Raw genomic sequence first — 22,831 nt, 5'->3', positions numbered from 1 at the left:
GTCTGAAAGACACTCAATGATTTGGCCTCCACTGCCTTCTGCGGCAAAGAGTTCTACAGATTCACCACCCTCTGGCTGAAGAAATTCCTCCTCATCTCTGTTTTAAAGGATCGTTTTAAAGTCTGAGGCTGTGGCCTCGGGTTCTAGTGTTTCCCACTGGTGGAAACATCTAGCTGATCGACTGACATTGTTACTTGCCATTTTGTGTTTCACCGTTTGACATATAACCATGAGCAGGGGGAAACCCACTAGTTGCGTCATAGGTTATCCTGGCCAGATAACACATTGGCCAGAACTTAATGTTGCCCGGGCGTTGATGAACCATCAATCGAACGCGAGACGAGTTGCTGTACTAAAGTTAGGCTTTAATAAGCTAGAAGTTAGCCCTGCGGTTGACTACAGTAAATGGATGACCGCCGGGCGTTCTGGGTATTTATACCTCGCTCTGGAGGCGGGGTTAACTCAGCCTCTCGACCAATCGGGGAGCCGTCACATGACTGGTCTCAACCAATCGGTCGAGAGGCACATGACCGACCAGGGTCAATGGTAAGCCAGTGTTCTGCACCAATGGCAGACAGCTATGCAAATCATACCACCACAGGCGTGTGCACGCCCTCCCCAAAGTGCTTGAAATCACACAAAAAGATTTCGGGCACGTGTCCCGATGCCACCGTGCAATATTCCCGCCGGCGGGTACACGCAAGAGTCAGCAGTGCGCCCGCCGACATTCCAGCCAGCAATTTAGCCCACTAAGGAGGCCAATTGATAACTATTTTATGTGGACCATCTGCTTGCCTTCCGTGCCCGGTGGGCACTGCAGGGGTTGGAGTGCTTTATTGACCCCTTCAACTGAACTCTCATTTGATGTTTTTAAGTTTCTGTTGATCTTTGTTACATTTGGGCAGTGCCCCGAACAGGAGTGGCCCTTTTTTGCTTTGTCCCTAAGTTTGTTTCCTTTCTTCTATTTTGTTGGGGGACCTCAAAAGCGTGGACCGTCTGCTTTTCCGGTTGGAGGGGAGGGGCGGGTCGATTGACCAGGCGGCCTTTATGTTTCAGCTTCCACCTCGATCCAGGGCGGGACGAACTGTCAGGGCTGATATAAAATTTTAAAACATGCCTGGGGACAAAGGTTTGTGTTTGACTCTGCTGCCTGGACAGTTCTTTGCATAGCTTGTCCGTCGCCATTTTTTTATTTTTTGCGGGTCGGCAGCTCCCGGAGACAGTTCCGCCAGCGAACATCCCCCCCCCCCCCCCCCCCCCCACCCCACACTCCCCGAGGGAGCACATTAGAATCGCCAGCCCGCATGCTCCGTTCTCTCAGCATTCGCCCCCTTCTAACCTTCCCCGGCAGCGTTAAGCCTTTCCTAGCGTGTGTTTCACGCTGGCCGATAATTGGATCATCGCTGTGAAATCGCGTTCCGGGGCCGACCGAGGGCATGAAGTGCGTTTTGCGCGCCTGACGGACGAAAGGTTCAGTCTCATGTTTTTGTGTTTTAAGAGCCCCTAATTCGGAAAGCTTGCCTTCGAGTGAAGGTTTGTTCAACTTTTTTTTTCCATAAATTTAGATTACCCAATTATTTTTTCCAATTAAGGGGCAATTTAGCGTGGTCAATCCACCTACCCTGCACATCTTTCAGGTTGTGGGGGCGAAACCCATGCAGACACGGGGAGAATGTGCAAACTCCGCACGGACAGTGACCCAGGGCCGGGATTCGAACCCGAGTCCTCAGCGGCGTAGGCAACAATGCTAACCACTGTGCCACCGTGCTGCCCTAGGTTTGTTCAACTTCAATGCAGTGTTTGCTTTGAAAGGCATCGAAAGTGCAGTGTTTAGTGCAGCCCCTCAGCAGAACCCAGTTCTCCACTTCACTGCTTTGATGACGTATTCGATATCGATCAAAGTTGACATCCGCTCGGCCAAATTCGCTGGTTTCAGATGATATTAAGTTGCCCCATGTGATGCCAAGGAGGCGAATTCAAAAAAAAAAACCCTGCAACTTTTCCAGCTGTGCTTAAGATGTCATGTGGTTCTTTAGACAAAAGACACAGTGTTTTGATTCCGTGACCCTGCCCTTTCCCTTGATGGCTTCCGAAATTATCCCCAGTGCCGACATCAGACGAACCTGCGTACAAAGCAGCTGTGCTCTCAATTACAACGAGTTAAAAAAAAAACATCCTTGAACTTTAACTGGGCAGAGGAGGCAGCCCACCAAAACGAAGCAACTGTTTGCACAAATCTCTGGTTAAGCCGCGCACTTACACCAATCACCAGCAGATATGTCAGGGGGCAGTTAGACCACTCAATGCCTTCGAGTGGAGATTGTGGACGCTGACAACTGCAGTGACGTACCGCACCCTGAGAGCAGAGGCATCTCCTTGGATGAAGGATGGCGCGCTGCCCTGTTTTCCAATTCTAACTTTGCAATTCAAGAAGGTATATTTTAAGTCGATGGCCACTGTATTTCCAATTCAGGCCATAAGTGGCCAATTGCGTTGCTGGTTCTTCAGGGCGTCACACTTCATTGCCTTTCAACACCACTGACATTGTTAGCATTCTTCCCTCTCTAATGATATGAGGGGGAACTTACACCAAGGCAGTTGTGAATGGGTGATCAGGGTGTGAGAATCCAGGCGTAAAGTAAGGGGACAGAAAAAGAGCAGATACAAAGAGGGATGTACGGAAGTAGATGGAGACTCTCGGAGTGTGAGGGAATTATTAAAGGCTGGATTGATGGATGGTGAAAGTATCCTTAATGGGTAATACTGAGAATATATTTCTTTTTCATAACTAGATGGCTTCATTTTGTTCCAAATAAAGTGCGATGCTCTATTACTGCAGAGTCCGGCTACCGAGAGACCCCTGGACAAGTTAAGGAGCTTCAAATGCCCCATCTGTAGCACTGTGTCTTCACAGCGCCAGGGTCCCAGGTTCGATTAGAACATAGAACATAGAACAGTACAGCACAGAACAGGCCCTTCGGCCCTCGATGTTGTGCCGAGCGATGATCACCCTACTCAAACCCACGTATCCACCCTATACCCGTAACCCAACAACCCCCCCTTAACCTTACTTTTAAGGACACTACGGGCAATTTAGCATGGCCAATCCACCTAACCCGCACATCTTTGGACTGTGGGAGGAAACCGGAGCGCCCGGAGGAAACCCATGCACACACGGGGAGGACGTGCAGACTCCGCACAGACAGTGACCCAGCCGGGAACCGAACCTGGGACCCTGGAGCTGTGAAGCATTTATGCTAACTACCATGCTACCGTGATTCCCCGCTGGGTTACTGTCTGTCTCCACGTGTCTGCGTGGGTTTTCTCCGGGTGCTCCGGTTTCCTCCCGCAGTCCAAAGACGTGTAGGTTAGGTGGATTGGCCATGATAAATTGCCCTTAGTGACCAAAAAGGTGAGGAGGGGTTATTGGGTTACGGGGATAGGGTGGAAGTGAGGGCTTAAGTGGGTCGGTGCAGACTCGATGGGCCGAATGGCCTCCTTCTGCACTGCATGTTCTATGTTTGTTCTAATGGGGCCAACTCCAAGACGCCAAGAGCGTTATGGCCACAGAATTGCCAGTCCATTTGCTCAATGAAAGATTTTGAATCGTCCCTGTGAACTGGAACTCAAATGAATTGCAATGGGATCTGGGCGGTGACTGAACGTGGAACAGTAATCAATGGAACACATTCCTGTGCATTAAATTTGACCTGCCCATTTCACCAATCTGTCCAAGTCTTCCTGTTACATCGCATTTATCATTCAAAGTTGACAGTTCCTGATCGCAAAACCCAGGGTGTTGGCTCACCTTGAAGCTCGGGTGGCTGTGTGATACATTCAATCTTGCCAGAAACAGTTCCACTTCAAAGACATATGAAGCATATCATTAACCCTCATTTGCATTCATTTCAATCTCATTAGTGAGATTGAAGTCGAATGCAGAGGCCTCCCGGGAATTGACCGACTCCCCCAGCTAGAAATCGCGCAGGTGTCATTTCGTACTCCTTTTCAAAAACTGGGGCAATTGCTGCTGAGGGGAAGTGAGGAGGTGAGTAGCCATTTCCATTATCCAACAGGCAGCGCAAGGGCACTGGTCGTGTCCTCGGGTTGCGGGGGGTTCTCAGGGGCCTTGGGCTTGGTCAGGGGGGTGGTGAGGGGCTTTGCGGCTGTGAGGCCATTAAGCCATCTTTAAATATCATGGATACACATAACAGGGGCAACTACAGATGCACCCTGTCTGTCCTACCAAACACTTCCAGGTCAGAGCACTAATATTGGATATATGCTGAAGGTCACTTTAACTCCCTTTGACTGTGAGCAGCCTCCAGCTTCACAGCTGAAGGCTATTGCTGATAAGGAATGGGCCTGGTTAGTTGTGAGAGCAATTCACAGCTGCAGGTTGTGTTGGCTGCTTGCTCCTGCTGGTGGCTGGAAGCTGCTGTTGCTGTTCCCTTCCTTTTCTGTAGCCGGAAAGCAGGACAGTTTTCCCTCAGATACCTGGGTCCTGGAACACTGGGCTCAGGGGGAAGTGTGAGTCCAGAAGGCAATCCGGTTTGAAGCAAGAAGTCTGGTGCGCGACATTGATCCAAATGGGCCACCTGATGACACTGTTGAGGAAATGCTTCTGCAGGTTGCTGATGTTTTTGTTGCTGGTGCGGCGAATGCTGCATGTAACTGGCACGCGGGTTAAACACGGTGGAAGTCACGGATGTTCATCTGCACCTTGAGCACCTGTGGAATATGTGTACGCCAGGATTTAATTCCGGTGAGATTGGGCCATGTGGGAGGGGCCTGCACAGCTGCGGCTCCTGGATGGAGAATGGCACTGATAGGTGGAATAAGAACATAGAACATAGAACAGTACAGCACAGAACAGGCCCTTCGGCCCTCAATGTTGTGCCGAGCCATGATCACCCTACTCAAACCCACGTATCCACCCTATACCCGTAACCCAACAACCCCCCCCCCCTTAACCTTACTTTTATTAGGACACCACGGGCAATTTAGCATAGCCAATCCACCTAACCCGCACATCTTTGGACTGTGGGAGGAAACCGGAGCACCCGGAGGAAACCCACGCACACACGGGGAGGACGTGCAGACTCCACACAGACAGTGACCCAGCCGGGAATCGAACCTGGGACCCTGGAGCTGTAAAGCATTTATGCTAACCACCATGCTACCCTGCTGCCCCTAAGTCACACATTGATGGACAGACCATTTCTACGGCAAATTTCTGGACATGATAACACATTCTCGGGCTTATCCTCTGTTTCTCTGTTTTTTTCTCTTGAGGAACCTGTGAGGGGTGAATGTGTGTGTTTTTTTTTAACATGAGCTGCAAGAGCTTTGTATTGGTACCAATATGCAACGGGGACGTTTCCTTGTTATTTAATGGTCAGTGTGATATGTGGAATGTTTCGTAGTTGATTTTCAAATCTTTGTTACTGTTGACCATTTAATAAACAAAATATTCTCAAGTGGTTTCCCGTGAGTACACATGCCATGTCTCAGACGATGGTTATTGAATTGCATTTCGATCAAACTTTGAAGACTGAACACTTTGCCTGAACTCTGGAAGCATCAACAGCACAGAGGCAGCAGCCAACAATCAAACACTCAAGAGCTAAGCTTCAGCCCTGGGGATAGTCTCACTACCAAAGGGTGAGTGTGTGGATCATGGGAGGGTATCTGAGCACGTTCTCCCTAATGTTCCCGGCAGGGGTCTGAGGAATAGGGGCTCCTGTGGGGCTGGGGTCAGTGTGGGGAGCAAGGTTTGCCTGGACAACTGGCTTGGTGGCTGGCACTCTGATAGAAGGAGGGACACATGAGGGTGGGGATGTGAGGGTCTCGGGGTGGAAACCCAAACTGATTGTCAGTCTCTCCTTCTCCAATTCCTTACAGATACCAAAATGCCTGGTTATATCAGCCCGACAGAGGATGCTCTCATGGTGCTGGTGGCAGCCCCAGGTGGCCAGATGCTGGAGAAGGCCGTGGCGATGACATTGGCTGGAGGTGGCACCCCATGTGCAGGGGGCCACTGCTCACCCTGAAGACCCGGCCGCCCATCAGGCTGAGGAGGAACCCAGAGGGGGAACGCCTGCGATGGCCCAAGGTGTAGAGATGTTGTTGGTCTTTCGAGGAGATGACAGACAGCATGTGCCGCCGGAGACTCCATCTCAACAAAGGGACAGTGCGTCACCCGTGCCATGTCCTCACCGACTTGGCACCCCGCGGAGGAGGAGGAGGACACCCGCTCCCGGTGGCCGTGTAGGTTACTGCAGCCCTCAACCTTTATGTAACCGACTCATTCCAGGGCTCGAGTGGGACCTGTGCAGCATTTCACAAGCTGCAGCCCACGGGTGCTTCCAGGAGGTCACGGATTACATCACCTTTGAGCTGGACCAGGCCCACCAAAATGCCCGGGCTGTAGGATTCTCCGCCATCACCGGATGCCCCAGGTCCAAGGGGCGATTGATGGCATGCATGTTGCCTAGTGTGCACCAGGCCATCAGGAAGTGCCCTTCATTAACAGGAAGGGGTTCCACTCCCTGAATGTTCAGACCATGTGTGACCACCACCTCCGGTTCATGCACATAAGTGCCCGCTACCCAGGGAATGGGCATGACAGCTACATCCTGGGTCACCCAGAGATCCGTGGTGTCTTCGAGGACCACCCCAGGATGCCGGGTTGGCTCTTGGCGGATAAGGGATACCCGCTGAGGTCCTGGCTGCTGATGCCAGCGTGGAGGCAGGAGTTGAGGCAGAGACCCGATTAACGAGGCCCATGCTGCCACCTGTGCCATCATTGAGCGATGCATCAAATTGCTCAAAATGCAGTTCCAATGTCTGGACCGCTCTGATGGAGCCCTGCAGTACACCCCTGAGGGTTTCCCGCTTTGTGATGGTCTGCTGTGCCCCATACTGGAGGAGGAGGTGGACAGGGGGGGATGGAGGATAGATGGCAGCGAGGTTTCTGCATGCCCAGAGGACCTGTGTGAGGCCTTCATCCTCACCCGATTCTCATAGTACCAGGCTGTGTCTGACAGCTTACCCCCCCCCCCCCCCCCCCGGGGCAGTGGAGGGCAACATGGGTATGGGTGTGGGCAGGCCCTCTGCGAACATTAACGTGACGGAGGCTTCACATGTATGAGGAATAATATGTTTTAAGAGTGAACATTTGACATTTCCATTCCCCCTAGCTACAGATAGTGACCACCACCCACGCCCTCCATTCCCAGTGCCAATTCAGTGCTCCTCTCTCTTATTCATAGTTTGTGGTCTACTGCTACATCCATGTGTGTTGTAGGATGTACATCAGAGGTGGAGGCAGCCAGCTGCTTTACGTGCCCTACAGCCTTTGATGCCTTTGGCATCATTAGTGTCCAGGGCCTGTAACTGGAGGGCCCTGACCACTAATGTTGCTCACTGAGGTGTGTGTCTCTGCGTCGGTGAAAGGCGGGGTGATCGCTGTGACGCATTGATGGGGCTGTCCTCAGAGTTCTCCTCTGAGGTGCTTTCTTGGTTGGGGGGGTGGGGGGGGGGGGGGGGGGGGAGGGGGGGGGGGGAGTGGGGGGGGACAACTCCATTTGGACCCGGCCTCATCAGGTGGAGATCCTGCGAGACAATAGACAGGTCATCTGACGTGAACTGGAGACAGGTCATCCGAGTGGAGGGGCAGTGGACCCTCATCTCCACGGCGCAGTCCAACCTCGCTGTCAATGACTGCTCTCTCCTCAGACAACCCTGCGATTTCCAGGGCCTCTTCCTCATAGGGGGCGAGAACTCAGATCTCTGGGATTCTGCCCTCCATGCTGCCTCTTTCCTGCTTATTATGGGCTATCTTCTCCTGGGGGGGAGAATGTGACGGCTTTGTGAGCCGCACGCTTGATAGGTCATGGGGTGTAGCAGGTGGCATGTGTGGGCACCGCACCTGGACTAGAAGAGGTTGTGTTTATGGTTGCCAAGGGAGTTTTGAGGAACAGGCATTAGGGTCAGATGTGGGGAGGGTGCGAGGTGTCAGCCACTGATTTTGGTGGGGGTCTGGGAATCTGAGGGGTGGCAGATAGAACTGATGCCAGGAGAGAGGTGGTAATTTACCCTTGCAGCTCGGTGAAGGTCATTGGTCTTCTTCCAACATTGGACATTGGTCCTCCTGGTCATGCTGCCCGCGCTGACTGCCACTGTCTCGCAGGCGGCATTGCTGACCCTGATGCTGGTCCCCCGACCCCCTCGGAGGACAGGATGCCCTGTCTCACATCAAAGGCGTCAGGTAGCCTGGCCTGGTTGGCATCCCCAAAGTGAGGACCAGGTGTGCGCGCTGCCATGCTTGTGTGCTGACTGGGAGTGAGTGGTGAGGGTGCGTTTACAAGCAGCTGCCCCTTGTTAGCGGTGAGCAGCTGAGCCGAGAGTCTGGCGAATCAGACAGCGGGTAAGGGGGAGAAGCTCGTGGAGGCTTGTTTTTGGCACTAAGTGCAGGGGTGGTGTGTGTGAAGGGGGAGGGTTGGGCTCAGGGGAGGGTCGAGTCGGGTGTGGGAGTGGTGTGGTGGGTCCCCAGGGAGGGGCTGTTTGTGTGAGGTGTGCCCCATGCAAGGCTGTGTCTAGGGTTACTCTGGAGTTGGTGGGGAATGTTTTCCCTCTAACTCCTTCAGAGTAACTAATCGGGGTAAAACTGGCAAAACCATTTGGAGTTAACGATTTAAATCGCTTTAGTCGGATGGTTCCCAGCCTCGGGCAATTGTCCAGAGAAAGTTACCGCTTGTGGGCAATAGTCAAATAAACCCTGACGTGTGACCTTCCTGGGGGAATGCCCCAGCGCGTCACTGGGAGAGCTCCTAAAGGCAACGCTGGGGATCCAGCAAGTTATGAAATGAAAATTGCTTATTGTCACAAGTAGGTTTCAAATGAAGTTGCTATGAAAAGCCCCTAGTCGCCAAATTCCGGCGCCTTTTCGGGGAGGCTGGTATGGGAATTGAACCATGCTGCTGGCCTGCCTTAGTCTGCTTTAAAAGCCAGCGATTTAGCCCTGTGCTAAACCAGCCCCTGGGCTATCACGTCAAAGGTGATATACAACTGTATATTGTTGTAGTACACCAGTGCTAATACCATGTTACTGGGGTTCAAAGTTTCATGGTACTGAACTCAGTTGCAATATGCTGGAAGCCAGCAGTTTATGATACCTTTAAAAACCTTAAGAACTCCCATTGCGAATGGGCATGAAACGGGTTGACTTGGATCATTTCTATATTCCACAACAACAGTTTGGGTATCAACTGGTGGATACATTCAAGATAAATATCGATGGAGTTTTGGGCAATAAGGGACATGAGGATAGTGCAGGAAGGTGGGACTGAGGGTACCAGCAATGACGGTATTGGACAGGCGAGCAGGTGGAAAGGGTTAAATGGCCTTCTCCAGATCACAGTCCTTCTGCCGCTGGTGTGACCAAGTTTACAGTTGGGTAAAATACAGAACTTTGCTGCACGTGCCCAGGTTACATTGAAAGTTCCTCAGCGCCGATTTCCCTTTCAGGTCTGTCCAGTTTTGCAGTTCTGCTTCTTGAGATCAATTTCTTTCAAACTGGGTGAATCAGTGAGGTACTCAATCATTTTGATTTACGTCACAGCCATTTGTTTCTGCTGTGCTGTTAGCACACTGGGCTAAATCGCTGGCTTTGAAAGCAGACCAAGGCAGGCCAGCAGCGCGGTTCGATTCCCATACCAGCCTCCCCGAACAGGCGCCGGAATGTGGCGACTAGGGGCTTTTCACAGTAACTTCATTGAAGCCGACCCGTGACAATAAGCGATTTTCATTTCAAGAGCCAAGGCTTTCAAGCAACGGGGACATTCTGCCCAAATTCCTTTATAGCGTTTACACAGCACTACGTGATGCATAAAGGGGCATTTATATCATCCAGTTTCCCGGCCCATTGCTTTGCATTTGATCTGTAAAAATCTTAGTGCATCGTACATTGTAAAGGTGAATTTTCCATCCCTGAAAGTGGGACTGTCCGGACCCGCCAGGTGGTTTTTCCGGAGAGTAACGCAAATGGCCATTAACATCGATGGAACTGGATGATCACGCCGGCTGCCTCCGCCGCTGGAAAACCCACCACTGGAGAGCTGGAAAATCCTGGGCAGCACTTCCAAGATTCAAACGTCCGTAATCATTTTTCAATACCGAGTTCCAGAGCCTATCTGTACCTCGAGATCATTCCTTCCTGGTTTTCTTGTCTTTAGTCCATCGTGTGTGGATTTAGTTCAAAGAGTCTAAAGCACTGGGAACAGACTTTCTGATTTGAATCATTACACGCACAATTTGTTACAGCTTGCCACGGAGACAATTGGGTCGGATTCTCCGAGCCTCGGCGGCCGCGGGGGCGGAGAATGCCCGCGATCGGGTCCGACGCCGAGACGCGATTCTCCGGTTGCGCGTGCGCAGTCGACGGGGTGCCAGTCGGGGGCCGTTGAGAGAGGCCCCTGTGGCAATTCTCCGTGGCCAACCGGCCAAGTTCCCGCCGAGTCCCGCTGGCGTGGTTCCCGTATGGTCTTACCCAGCAGGATCTCGGCATCGCGGCTGCGGGGGCCGTCCTGGTGGAGGGGGGATCAGAATCCGGTGGGGGGGGGCCTCCACGATGACCAGGCCCGTGATCGGGTGCAACGGATAGGCAGGCGCGCGCATTCCGGGGTGGGGGGCCTATCTTCTTCCGCGCCGGGCCGCTGTATGGCTCCGCCATGTTGCGTGGGAGCCAGCACGAAACGACCACCACGCGCATGCGCGGACCCGCGGCCGGAAGTGCTGGGGCCCGTAGCGGCAGCTGGAGCTGCGTGAAGCACTCCGGCGCCATGCTGGCCCCCCGTGGGTTGCAGAATCGCTCGGCCAAGGGGCCCGGTGTTTACGCCGGCGTCAATACTTTGCCGCGATTTTGGGGAATCTCGGCCAATGTTCCCCATGGACATCCCGGCCTCTGCCAGTTACACAAGACACGGGGCTGAGATCTCTGGTCTCCCAGGCACGTGTTTCCCAGCAGCGCACCGTTCGCTGACGGCGGGATTCTCGACCCCCCCCCCCCCCCCCCGCTTGTCAGTGGGATTTCACATTGAAGCCGCCCCACGCCACCGGGAAAGCCGTGGGTGGGGGCGCGCTGAGGGCGGGAACCGAGAATCCCAACAGCCGGAGAATTCCAGCCAGAATGGACTTCTGAAGGGATTCAAATGGAAAAGCAATTAAAAACCAGGAACACCGTTGCTCACTCCCAGTCTGCAATTGTTGATTCAGAGCAGAGAAAGTGTAACGGAGTTTTAATCGACGTGTTCAAAATGATGAAGCGACTTTAAAGCCCAAATAAGGTGAAACATTCCCACTGGCAGTGAACAAAGGACACAAATTAAAGATAATTGGCGAAAGAACCAGGGGCGGTTTTATTTAACCGGCATCTTGTCATGATAAGGAATGCACTGCCTGACAGAATGGGGGAGGCAGCTTCAATATTAACTTTCAAAAGGAAATTTGATACATGCCTTTCAGAACGGCAGAGAAGGCGACTAGCAGACCCACCCTGCCTCTCCGAGCCCTTTGCTGCTGCTCGGCCCAATTAGTCCCCTCCCCTGCTCTTGCCCCACAGCCTGGCACTTTTTTGGTGGGGGAAGTATTTGCAGGGTCACGGAGAAAGATCTGGGGGAGGGGGTCTAACTGGACAACTCTATCCAACGGTTGGCACAGGCACAGTGGGTGATTCCAGGTGGGCAATATGCATTTGTGTGATGTCACCCGGCTCTCTGGCGGGGCACGGCATCGTAAGCGTGCACCAGAGTTTCAGTTGCCCGACAAATGCGTCGCTTGCAGCAAGAGGCAGTCACTGATTGAATTTGGCCAGCAGCCCCAGGTTCCATAGGAGCTAAGGCAACAGCCGCTGTGGGTTAGTCAAGGCTGCCACCTGGTGGTGTGTCTACACTTACAGCCACAGGCAAAAGGGAAACATTTCACTGAGGAAACTCACAACCAGTTTAAAGCAACATTTGGTCTGTTCATAGCCTTTCTCAAATGTTTTGGGTTAGCATTGGATTTAAGCAACGCCAATCTCCAAGGTGATTTATTTCTTTATTAAAAAATAGGGGGGAGGGTCATTACCTCAATCGTAAAGGACCCGATCGAATGGCCTTGTCGGGGTCGCCTCTTGCGAGATTTGCGGCACTCGAGATGCTGCGCGAGATCACTGGGCGAGATCGAGATTTGTATATTTAGCTTACATAAATATGTCTGGGACGGAGTGTCCCAAGGCCCAGGATTGAACGCCTGCGCCTCGGAGACTTCGCCCTGGCGTGGACCAGGCACACTGGCACCTGGGGGGTCCCCCAGGCCATCAGACCCCTCCCTGTGCAGCTGGATCCTTGACTTCCTCACCAACAGACCGCAATCTGCCAGGATAGGCAACAGCTCCTCCTCCGCAATAGTCCTCAACACCGGAGCCCCACAAGGATATGTGCTCAGTCCTCTAATGTACTCCCTATACACACACACGGCTGCGTGGCAAGATTCAACTCCAACTCAATCTGTAAGTTTGTGGATGATACGACTGTGGTGGGTCGTATCTCAAACAACAACGAATCAGACCACAGGAGGGAGATAAATCACTTGGTTGCATGGTGTACCGAAAACAACCTCTCTCTAAATGTTGGAAAGACCAAGGAACTGATCATCGACTTCAGGAAGTGCAGCACGACACTCCCACCCCCGGCTGCATCAATGGCACCGAAGTGGAGATGGTCGATAGCTTTAAGTTCTTGGGGGTCACCATCACCAACAATCTGTCCTGGTCCACTCACGTTGATGCAACAGTCAGGAAAGCCCAACAATGTCTCTACTTCCTACGGAAGCTAAAGAAATTTGGCATGTCTGCATCGACTCTCTCAAACTTCTACAGATGTGTCATAGAGAGCATCCTACCCGGCTGCATCACAGCCTGGTATGGCAACAGCTTGGCCAAAGATCTCAAGAAACTGCAGAGTGTGGTGAACTCAGCCCAACTCATCACACAAGCTTGCCACCCCCACATTGATTCTGTCTACACCTCCCACTGCCCCAGGAAGGCAGACAGCATTATCAGAGACCCCTCCCACCCAGGCATTGCCTTCTTCCAGCCAGAAGATACAGAAGACTGAAGACTCGCACATCCAGACATAGGAACTGCTTCTTCCCCACAGCTACAAGGCTCCTCAACGACTCGCCCTCGGCCTGATATGCTCCCCGTAAGACACTATTCACGACACCATATGCACCTCATGCTCATGTATTTGCTTTGTTTGGCCTCTTGTTCTGCACTGTAACCAATTATTTCTTGATGTACTTTGTCGATTATTCTTTTTGTCTACTATGTACGGACTGTGTACGTTCCCTTGGCCGCAGAAAAATACTTTTCACTGTACTTCGGTACATGTGATAATAAATCAATCAATCAAATTCCCACGGAATCAATGCATTGGGACTTCCGCGGGATCCCGGAATGCATTTGGGTCATGCGTCCGGTCTCCGGCAATCCAAAGGCTGGAATATCTGTCCCTGGCTCCTTCACGTGCAAGAAGTGTGTTCAGTTGCAGCTCTTGTTAGACCGCTTGACGGCTCTGGAGCTGCGGATGGACTTTAGCGAGTTGGTCACACCGCAGGTGAAGGTTACTGAGGGAGATAGAAAATGGGTGACCAAAAGAAAGAGCAAGAGTAGGAAGGCAGTGCAGGTGTCCCCTGCGGTCATCTCCCTGCAAAACAGATATACCGCTTTGGATACTGTTGAGGAAGATGGCTCACCAGGGAAGGCAGCAGAGGCCAGGTTCATGGCACCATGGCTGGCTCTGCTGCACAGCAGGGCAGGGAGAAAAATGGCAGGGCTATAGTGATAGGGGACTCGATCGTAAGGGGAATAGACAGGCGGTTCTGTGGACGCAATCGAGACTCCAGGATGGTATGTTGCCTCCCTGGTGCAAGGGTCAAGGATGTCTCGGAGCGGCTGCAGGACATTCTGGGGGGGGAGGGTGAACAGCCAGCTGTCGTGGTGCACATAGGCACCAACGATATAGGTAAAAAACGGGATGAGGTCCTACAAGCGGAATTCATGGAGTTAGGAGTTAAACTAAAAAGTAGGACCTCAAAGGTAGTAATCTCAGGATTGCTACCAGTGCCACGAGCTAGTCAGAGTAGGAATGTCAGGATAGATAGGATGAATGCGTGGCTCGAGAGATAGTGCAAGAGGGAGGGATTCAAATTCCTGGGGCATTGGGACCGGTTCTGGGGGAGGTGGGACCAGTACAAACCGGACGGTCTGCACTTGGGCAGGACTGGAACCGATGTCCTGGGGGGGTGTTTTCTACAGCTGTTGGGGAGGGTTTAAACTAATGTGGCAGGGGGATGGGAACCAATGCTGGAAGTTGGAAGGTAGTAAAACAGGGACAGAAACAAAAGGAAGTAAGGGGAAAAGTGCAAGGCAGAGAAGACATAGTCAGAAATCCATAAGGGCGACAGTACAAGGTACAGTGACTGAGGGGAGCACAGTGAATAGGCCCAGTAATAACAAAAGGAATAAAACTGGAGATGTTAAGATTCAAAACAGAGGTAAAAAAACCAACATAAGTTACTTTACCTGAATGCTCGTAGTATTCGGAATAAAGTAAATGAGTTGGTGGCACAAATCATCGTAAATGACTATGATTTAGTGGCCATTACTGAAACATGGTTAAAGGATGGTCACGACTGGGAGTTAAATATCCGAGGGTATCAAACTATTCGGAAAGGACAGAGTGGATGGTAAGGGAGGTGGTGTTGCTCTGTTATTTAAGGATGAAATCCGGGCAATAGTAAGGGATGACATCGGTGCTATGGAGGATAAGGTTGAATCCATTTGGGTGGAAATCAGGAATAGTAAGGCGAAAAAGTCACTGATAGGAGTAGTCTATCGGCCACCAAATAGTAACGAGATGGTGGGGCAGGCAATAAACAAAGAAATAACTGATGCATGTAGAAATGGTACAGCAGTTATCATGGGGGATTTTAATCTCCATGTCGATTGGTTTAACCAGGTCGGTCAAGGCAACCGTGAGGAGGAGTTTATAGAATGTTTCCGCGATAGTTTCCTAGAACAGTATGTAATGGAACCTACGAGGGAACAAGCGGTCCTAGATCTTGTCCTGTGTAATGAGACAGGATTGATTCATGATCTCATAGTTAGGGATCCTCTCGGAAGGAGCGATCACAATATGGTGGAATTTAAAATACAGATGGAGGGTGAGAAAGTAAAATCAAATACTAGTGTTTTGTGTTTAAACAAAGGAGATTACAAGGGGATGAGAGAAGAACTAGCTAAGGTAGACTGGGAGCTAAGACTTTATGGTGGAACAGTTGAGGAACAGTGGAGAACCTTCCAAGGGATTTTTCACAGTGCTCAGCAAAGGTTTATACCAACAAAAAGGAAGGACGGAAGAAAGAGGGAAAATCGACCGTGGATATCTAAGGAAATAAGGGAGAGTATCAAATTGAAGGAAAAAGCATATAAAGTGGCAAAGATTGCTGGGAGATTAGAGGACTGGGAAATCTTTAGGGGGCAACAGAAAGCTACTAAAAAAGCTATAAAGAAGAGTAAGATAGAGTATGAGAGTAAACTTGCTCAGAATATAAAAACAGACAGTAAAGTTTTTACAAATATATAAGACAAAAAAGAGTGGCTAAGGTAAATATTGGTCCTTTAGAGGATGAGAAGGGAGTTTTAATAATGGGAAATGAGGAAATGGCTGAGGAACTGAACAGGTTTTTTGGGTCGGTCTTCACAGTGGAAGACACAAATAACATGCCAGCGACTGATAGAAATGAGGCTATGACAGGTGAGGACCTTGAGAGGATTGTTATCACTAAGGAGGGAGTGATGGGCAAGCTAATGGGGCTAAAGGTAGACAAGTCTCCTGGCCCTGATGGAATGCATCCCAGAGTGCTAAAAGAGATGGCTAGGGAAATTGCAAATGCACTAGTGATAATTTACCGAAATTCACTAGACTCTGGGGTGGTCCCGGTGGATTGGAAATTAGCAAACGTGACGCCACTGTTTAAAAAAGGAGGTAGGCAGAAAGCAGGAAATTATAGGCCAGTGAGTTTAACTTCGGTAATAGGGAAGATGCTGGAATCTATCATCAAGGAAGAAATTGCGAGGCACCTGGATAGAAATTGTCCCATTGGGCAGACGCAGCATGGGTTCATAAAAGGCAGGTCGTGCCTAACTAATTTAGTGGAATTTTTTGAGGACATTACCAGTGCAGTAGATAACGGGGAGCCGATGGATGTGGAATATCTGGATTTCCAGAAAGCCTTTGACAAGGTGCCACACAAAAGGTTGCTGCATAAGATAAAGATGCATGGCATTAACGGTAAAGTAGTAGCATGGATAGAGGATTGGTTAATTAATAGAAAGCACAGAGTTGGGATAAATGGGTGTTTCTCTGGTTGGCAATCATTAGCTAGTGGTGTCCCTCAGGGATCCGTGTTGGGCCCATAATTGTTCACAATTTACATTGATGATTTGGAGTTGGGGACCAAGGGCAATGTGTCCAAGTTTGCAGATGACACTAAGATGAGTGGTAAAGCGAAAAGTGCAGAGGATACTGGAAGTCTGCAGAGGGATTTGGATAGGTTAAGTGAATGGGCTCGGGTCTGGCAGATGGAATACAATGTTGACAAATGTGAGGTTATCCATTTTGGTAGGATAACAGCAAACGGGATTATTATTTAAACAATAAAATATTAAAGCATGCCGCTGTTCAGAGAGACTTGGGTGTACTAGTGCATGAGTCACAGAAGGTTGGTTTACAAGTGCAACAGGTGATTAAGAAGGCAAATGGAATTTTGTCCTTCATTGCTAGAGGGATGGAGTTTAAGACTAGGGAGGTTATGTTGCAATTGTATAAGGTGTTAGTGCGGCCACACCTGGAGTATTGTGTTCAGTTTTGGTCTCCTTACTTGAGAAAGGACGTACTGGCGCTGGAGGGTGTGCAGAGGAGATTCACTAGGTTAATCCCAGAGCTGAAGGGGTTGGATTATGAGGAGAGGTTGAGTAGACTGGGACTGTACTCGTTGGAATTTAGAAGGATGAGGGGGGATCTTATCGAAACATTTAAAATTATGAAGGGAATAGATAGGATAGATGCGGGCAGGTTGTTTCCACTGGCGGGTGACAGCAGAACTAGGGGGCATAGCCTCAAAATAAGGGGAAGTAGATTTAGGACTGAGTTTAGGAGAAACTTCTTCACCCAAAGGGTTGTGAATCTATGGAATTCCTTGCCCAGTGAAGCAGTTGAGGCTCCTTCATTACATGTTTTTAAGGTAAAGATAGATAGTTTTTGAAGAATAAAGGGATTAAGGGTTATGGTGTTCGGGCCGGAAAGTGGAGCTGAGTCCACAAAAGATCAGCCATGATCTAATTGAATGGCGGAGCAGGCTCGAGGGGCCAGATGGCCTACTCCTGCTCCTAGTTCTTATGTTCTTATAATCTCTCTTTTGTTGAAGGATCACAATTCCTGTTGCGTTGCCAATGACATGGTGAAGATGTCAAACAGTACGGGAGCTCAAAGAAGGTCAATGTTACAAAAAGATGCCGAATTATTCAGGTAACAAACAGCAACAGAATGTTTTTTCAACATCAAACCGTGCATTGTGAATTTTGAACAAGACAAGACATATGCACAGGAAGGAGAGATGACTCATAGCAGAAAATGAAACAAGCACAAGGTAACAATTCTATCAATACTAGTTACTGATTAAGAGTGACACCCATTGTCGTCCCAGGTACATATGGCTCCACCTCACAATAATTTGTATAACGTTGTAATTTACCCTTCAGTGCAAAGACAGGGGTTAGAGAAAAAAAACGTTTGCCTATCTCACAAACTCCCACTGTTCAAACTTGCAAACAGAGCTGACTTTAGGATTTAATAATAATAAGCTTTATTGTCACAAGTAGGCTTACATTAACACTGCAATGAAGTTACTGTGAAAAGCCCCTAGTCACCACATTCCTGCGCCTATTCAGGTACACTGAGGGAGGAAACCGGAGGAAACCCACACAGACACGGTGAGAATGTGCAGCTGCACAGATGGTGACCCAAGCCGGGAATTGAACCTGGGACCCTGTGAAGCAACAGTGCTAACCACTGTGCTACTGTGCCATCCCTTATTAGAACACATACATATTTATAGTCTATTTAGGGGTTAGTTCGTGTGGAACAGTTGGACGAAAGGAGATGTGTCTTTTCAGAATGCCAGAAATGATGCTGTCGAAGTCAGGTCAAAGGATAATTCAAAATCTAGGCCGGGATTCTCCCCTACCCGGCGGGGCGGGGGGTCCTGGCGTAGCGGAGTGGCGCACCTTTGGCGGCTAGGCCCACGCTGGAGTGGTTGGCGCCACGCCGACTGGCACCAAAACCAGCGCCAACGGCCTTTGATGCCCACCAGCCGGCGTCGGGGCTGGCCGAAAGGCCTTCGCTGGTTCCCGCATGCGCCGCTGACGTCACCACCGTCGCATGCGCGGTAGGGGGGGGTTCTCTTCCACCTCCGCCATGGTGGAGGCTGTGACGGCGGCGGAAGAAAAAGAGTGCCCCCACGGCACTGGCACGCCCGCCGATCGGTGGGCCCTGATCGCGGGCCTGGCCACCGTGGGGGCACCCACCGGGGTCCAATCGCCCCAGGCCACCCCCCCACCCCCCAGGACCCCGGGGGCCCGCTCGCGCCGCCAATCCCGCTGCCACCAGAGGTGGTTGAAACCACGGCAGAGGGAGAGGCCTCTCAGCGCTGGGACTTTGGCCCGTCGTTTTTCCGGAGAATCGCTGCAGGGGGCTCGCCGATCGGCGCGGAGCGATTCCCGCCCCCGCCAATTCCCGGGTGGCGGAAATTTCCGGCGACGGCGGGGTCGGAATTTTCGCCGGTCCCGGGCGATTCTCTGACCCTGCGGGGGACTACTACTGACGACTATTTGGCCCCTACTGACGACTATTTGGCTTGAAGCCCAAAACCGTTTGAAGGAAAACTGGCACAGTCCCTGATTCGGCAATCTCTGCCCACTTGGATGTGGCTGGTCTCTGCATCAGGGCACCCAAGTGCAAACTACACAACTGAGAATAATAGTTAGCAGCGAGGTATAGATGGAAAAGGAAATATCTCTCTTGTGCGTCATGAGATTGTACACCCAACGTGCAAAGAACAAAATTTACAATTTTGCCACAGAGACAGCACAAAGGAATTCTCTGCAAATGCGGGCAACAGAGGTGTACGGAGCGGGAATAGTATTATGTTCTGTGTTGTGTTCAAAGAAACAGATACACAGGCTACAAGGGAAGCTTGCACAGGATACAGAAATGAGCAGAGGAGGAACAGAATGGCAGAATGAGACGGAAAATTGGGAGAAACAAAGCAAATACAGCTGCAAAGAAAGGGACTTATGTCAAAGTGCCAGACGAAATACAAGAAGATGTAAACATTTACATTATTTTCTTTAAAACTGTACCTTTGTACGACAAGGATATCAAAGGGTTATGGAACCAAGGAAAGTAGGTGGAGTTAAGGATCAGATCAACCATGATCAAAGTGATCGAAGTGAATGGTCAAAAGATGCACTGAGGAGGTTGACTGGCCTCCTGTTCCTCTGTGTCAATCTGCACCAAGTAATTGCCCAAACATGCATCTGGAAAACTGCCACTATAAAGCTAAGGCACTGTGGCGGCCCTCACACTTTAGAATGTGGTTGTGCACATAGACAGGAGCGCAGTACACAGTGACACAGCTTTATCAGGCAGGAACTCAGCAATTGAGAGTCTTTAAGACAGAGATATATAGGCTCTTGATTAATAAGGGGATCAGGGGTTTTGGGGAGAAGGGAGGAGAATGGGGATGGGAAACATATCAGCCATGATTGAATGGCGGAGCAGACCTGATGGGCCGAATGGCCTAGAATCATAGAATGCACAGTGCAGAAGGAGGCCATTCTGTCCATCGAGTCTGCACAGGCCCTTGGAAAGAGCACCCTACCCAAGCTCACGTCTCCACCCTTTCCCCATAACCCAGTAACCCAACCTAATCCTTTTTTGGACACTAAGGGACAATTTAGCACGGCCAATCCACCTAACCTGCACATCTTTAGACTGTGGGAGGAAACCAGAGCACCCGGAGGGAAAACCATGCAAACACGGGGAGAACGTGCAGACTCCGCACAGACAGTCGCCCCAGGCCGGAATTGAACCTGGGACCCTGGAGCTGTGAGGCAGCAGTGCTAACCACTGTGCCACCGTGCCGCCTAATTCTGCTCCTATGCCTTGTGGTCTTATGGTCTAATTAAGACAGTTCATTTCTGTATTTCCGACTTGTGTCTGAGAAATGATTCATTTCACCTCAAAGCTGTAGCTCCGCCAGATTTGATCTTACAATTGGCATTGTAGTTTTGGATCAGGGCTGGAAACTTCCTTTCTCCACCAAAAGTCCACAAATCCTTTTTTTTGCACATCCTGAAAGTTGTTAATGAATAACCATTTTATGAATAGCTAAGAACAGAAAGGGCAAAGAACGCCATTAAAGGTGTTGTAACAGAACAGCAAATGATGTACACAGGAAACTATTTAAGGCTTCCACCTTGTTGTGTTACGCCTACCAATTGAGATAAGGAACAAACCACCTTTTATATTGGTATTGTAAAAAGACATGACTAATCAGGAAGAATGCTTGCGCGTGAACGAGTCACTCTGTAAGCTTGAGCGTGAAGAGGCGCGAAGATAACCCTGGGCAGCTGCTGCAGGAAGGAATATCCACCGACTGTTCCGTAGAGTTCCACGTCTGCCCAGCAAGATGCCTGTTCTGTTGGATTTCAAATCGTTGACGGGTGCAGTAGGAATTGTCAGGTTCTTTGAAATCTTTCTTTCGTGTACAGCGTTCAGCCTGGTCGCCCATGTCGGTCAGTACTCTGATCCTTACGGGGGATGGTGTATGTTTACATGGTGTCTCTCGTTCGCGGTTTCGGTTCTGATTATTGTGCTGGAGTTGACGACCCTTTACTCGAGAATTCCGATATCCTGGGACGATTTCACCACATCGTTTGCCATGCTTGCCACGCTGATGAACCTAACTGCCTCGATTATTTACCCGACCATTTTCCTCGCCCCCGGCAATCAGGCACACTCAGACTTTAAAATAGCTGCCACTGCTATGTCCTGCTTGTGCTTCGTCGCTTACGCGGTTGAAGTTGGCCTCACCCGGGCAAAGCCAGGCGAGGTCAGTGGGTTTTTGAAGACCGTTCCTGGACTCCTGAAAGTGTTGGAAGCTTTTATTGCCTGTATTATCTTTGTAACCGTTGACGGCTCATATCAGGCGAACAGTGGGCGTCAATGGTGTATGGCGGTGTATTGCATATGCTTTATCGTCACTTTCTCGATTATCATTTTAACCATTGCAAAGCTCCTTGCGATTCTCCCATTTCCGTTTGAGAGGTTTCTGGCAGTCTACAACCTTCTGGCTGTACTTATGTACATTACTGCAGCAATCATATGGCCAATCTTCTGCTTCAATGCACGCTACGGCGAACCAACCAGACCATCCAACTGTGAAAGAGGCAATTGCAATTGGGACAATCAAGTCATAGCATCTGTTTTAACCTTTGCTAATCTTGCTGTATACATTGTGGATCTGATTTATTCGGCCAAGTTAATCTTTATTACCCAAGCGTAAACTCTTCCAAAATCATAATTCGTGAGCAATGGAGAAAGATAGCCTGGCTTGGGAATCTGAATGTGTATAAATATACTGGATCCTTTCCATTCTGTGAGCTATTTTTCTTTCTGATTGTTGGAAGCCAAGTTGATAAATGTAAATATTCTGCCCAGCTTCCTTGATTACTCTCAACATGTTGAAACAGTAAGTGGGTAAGCCACACAAACTGGGAAGATTTCAAGTATGATCTTCCTGTTTGAGGTTGTGGCTGATCTACAGGCAGACTATTGTCCTGCTGCGGCACTCCAGGGTCTTTGCTATTTGTTGTTATTCAGTGATACCTGACTTCTGCTAAAGGCCAAAATGTAGTTTGGTTATCCACTGGCAATTGGATTGCACTTGGCACATGTGCCACTGTATCCCCCCCCCCAAAAAAAAATCAAGAGAGTGGGGAGGAAGAAAAAGAATGAGGAATTGGCTATGAAGCATTTCCTATCTTACACCACGTTAAATGGTTACTGCTTTTGAAAAGTTTGGGGTATTCTTAAAAGATAGAGGTGTGGAGAGGCAGCACGGTGGTGCAGTGGGTTAGCACTGCTGCCTCACAGCGCCGAGGTCCCGGGTTCGATCCCGGCTCTGGGTCACTGTCCATGAGGAGTTTGCACACTCTCCCCGTGTCTGCGTGGGTTTCACCCCCACAACCCAAAGGTGTGCAGGGTAGGTGGATTGGCCGTGCTAAATTGCCCCTTAACTGGAAAAAATTAATTGGGTATTCTGAATTTTAAAAAAACATAGAGGTGAGGAAGAGAAACCAGATCACCCACAAGTGTGTGGATGTTAACTGAGGTCTGGATTATTAGATTCTTTGGATATATCACTGGTAATGTATCTCTTACATAGTAGCCTCACGGTGCCGGGGACCCGGGTTCGATCCCGGCTCTGGGTCACTGTCCGTGTGGAGTTTGCACATTCTCCCCGTGTTTGCGTGGGTCTCAGCCCCACAACCCAAAAGATATGCAGGATAGGTGGATTGGCCACGCTAAATTGCCACTTAATTGAAAAAAAAATGGCTTGGGTAGTCTAAATTTATTTTTAAAAAATATCTCATACATAG

At 50.1% G+C, this 22,831-nt stretch overlaps 1 protein-coding gene across 1 annotated transcript; it reads left to right on the top strand.

Moving 5' to 3' along the window:
* Positions 1–20,712: 20,712 nt before the first annotated feature.
* On the top strand, positions 20,713–21,889 carry LOC119978088 (myeloid-associated differentiation marker homolog). Its single transcript, XM_038819485.1, has one exon. It carries the CDS (start codon positions 20,860–20,862, stop codon positions 21,733–21,735), a length of 876 nt encoding a protein of 291 aa, XP_038675413.1. The 5' UTR covers positions 20,713–20,859; the 3' UTR covers positions 21,736–21,889.
* Positions 21,890–22,831: the final 942 nt, after the last annotated feature.

This window comes from Scyliorhinus canicula, chromosome 15, assembly GCF_902713615.1.
Source record: "Scyliorhinus canicula chromosome 15, sScyCan1.1, whole genome shotgun sequence".
NCBI classification, from domain to species: Eukaryota; Metazoa; Chordata; class Chondrichthyes; order Carcharhiniformes; family Scyliorhinidae; genus Scyliorhinus; species Scyliorhinus canicula.
This window is presented reverse-complemented; position numbering and strand designations above follow the sequence as displayed.

What these genes read in the sequence shown, in the direction of transcription:
- LOC119978088 (XM_038819485.1), top strand. Translation starts at nt 20,860, where the DNA reads ATGCCTGTTCTGTTGGATTTCAAATCGTTGACGGGTGCAGTAGGAATT.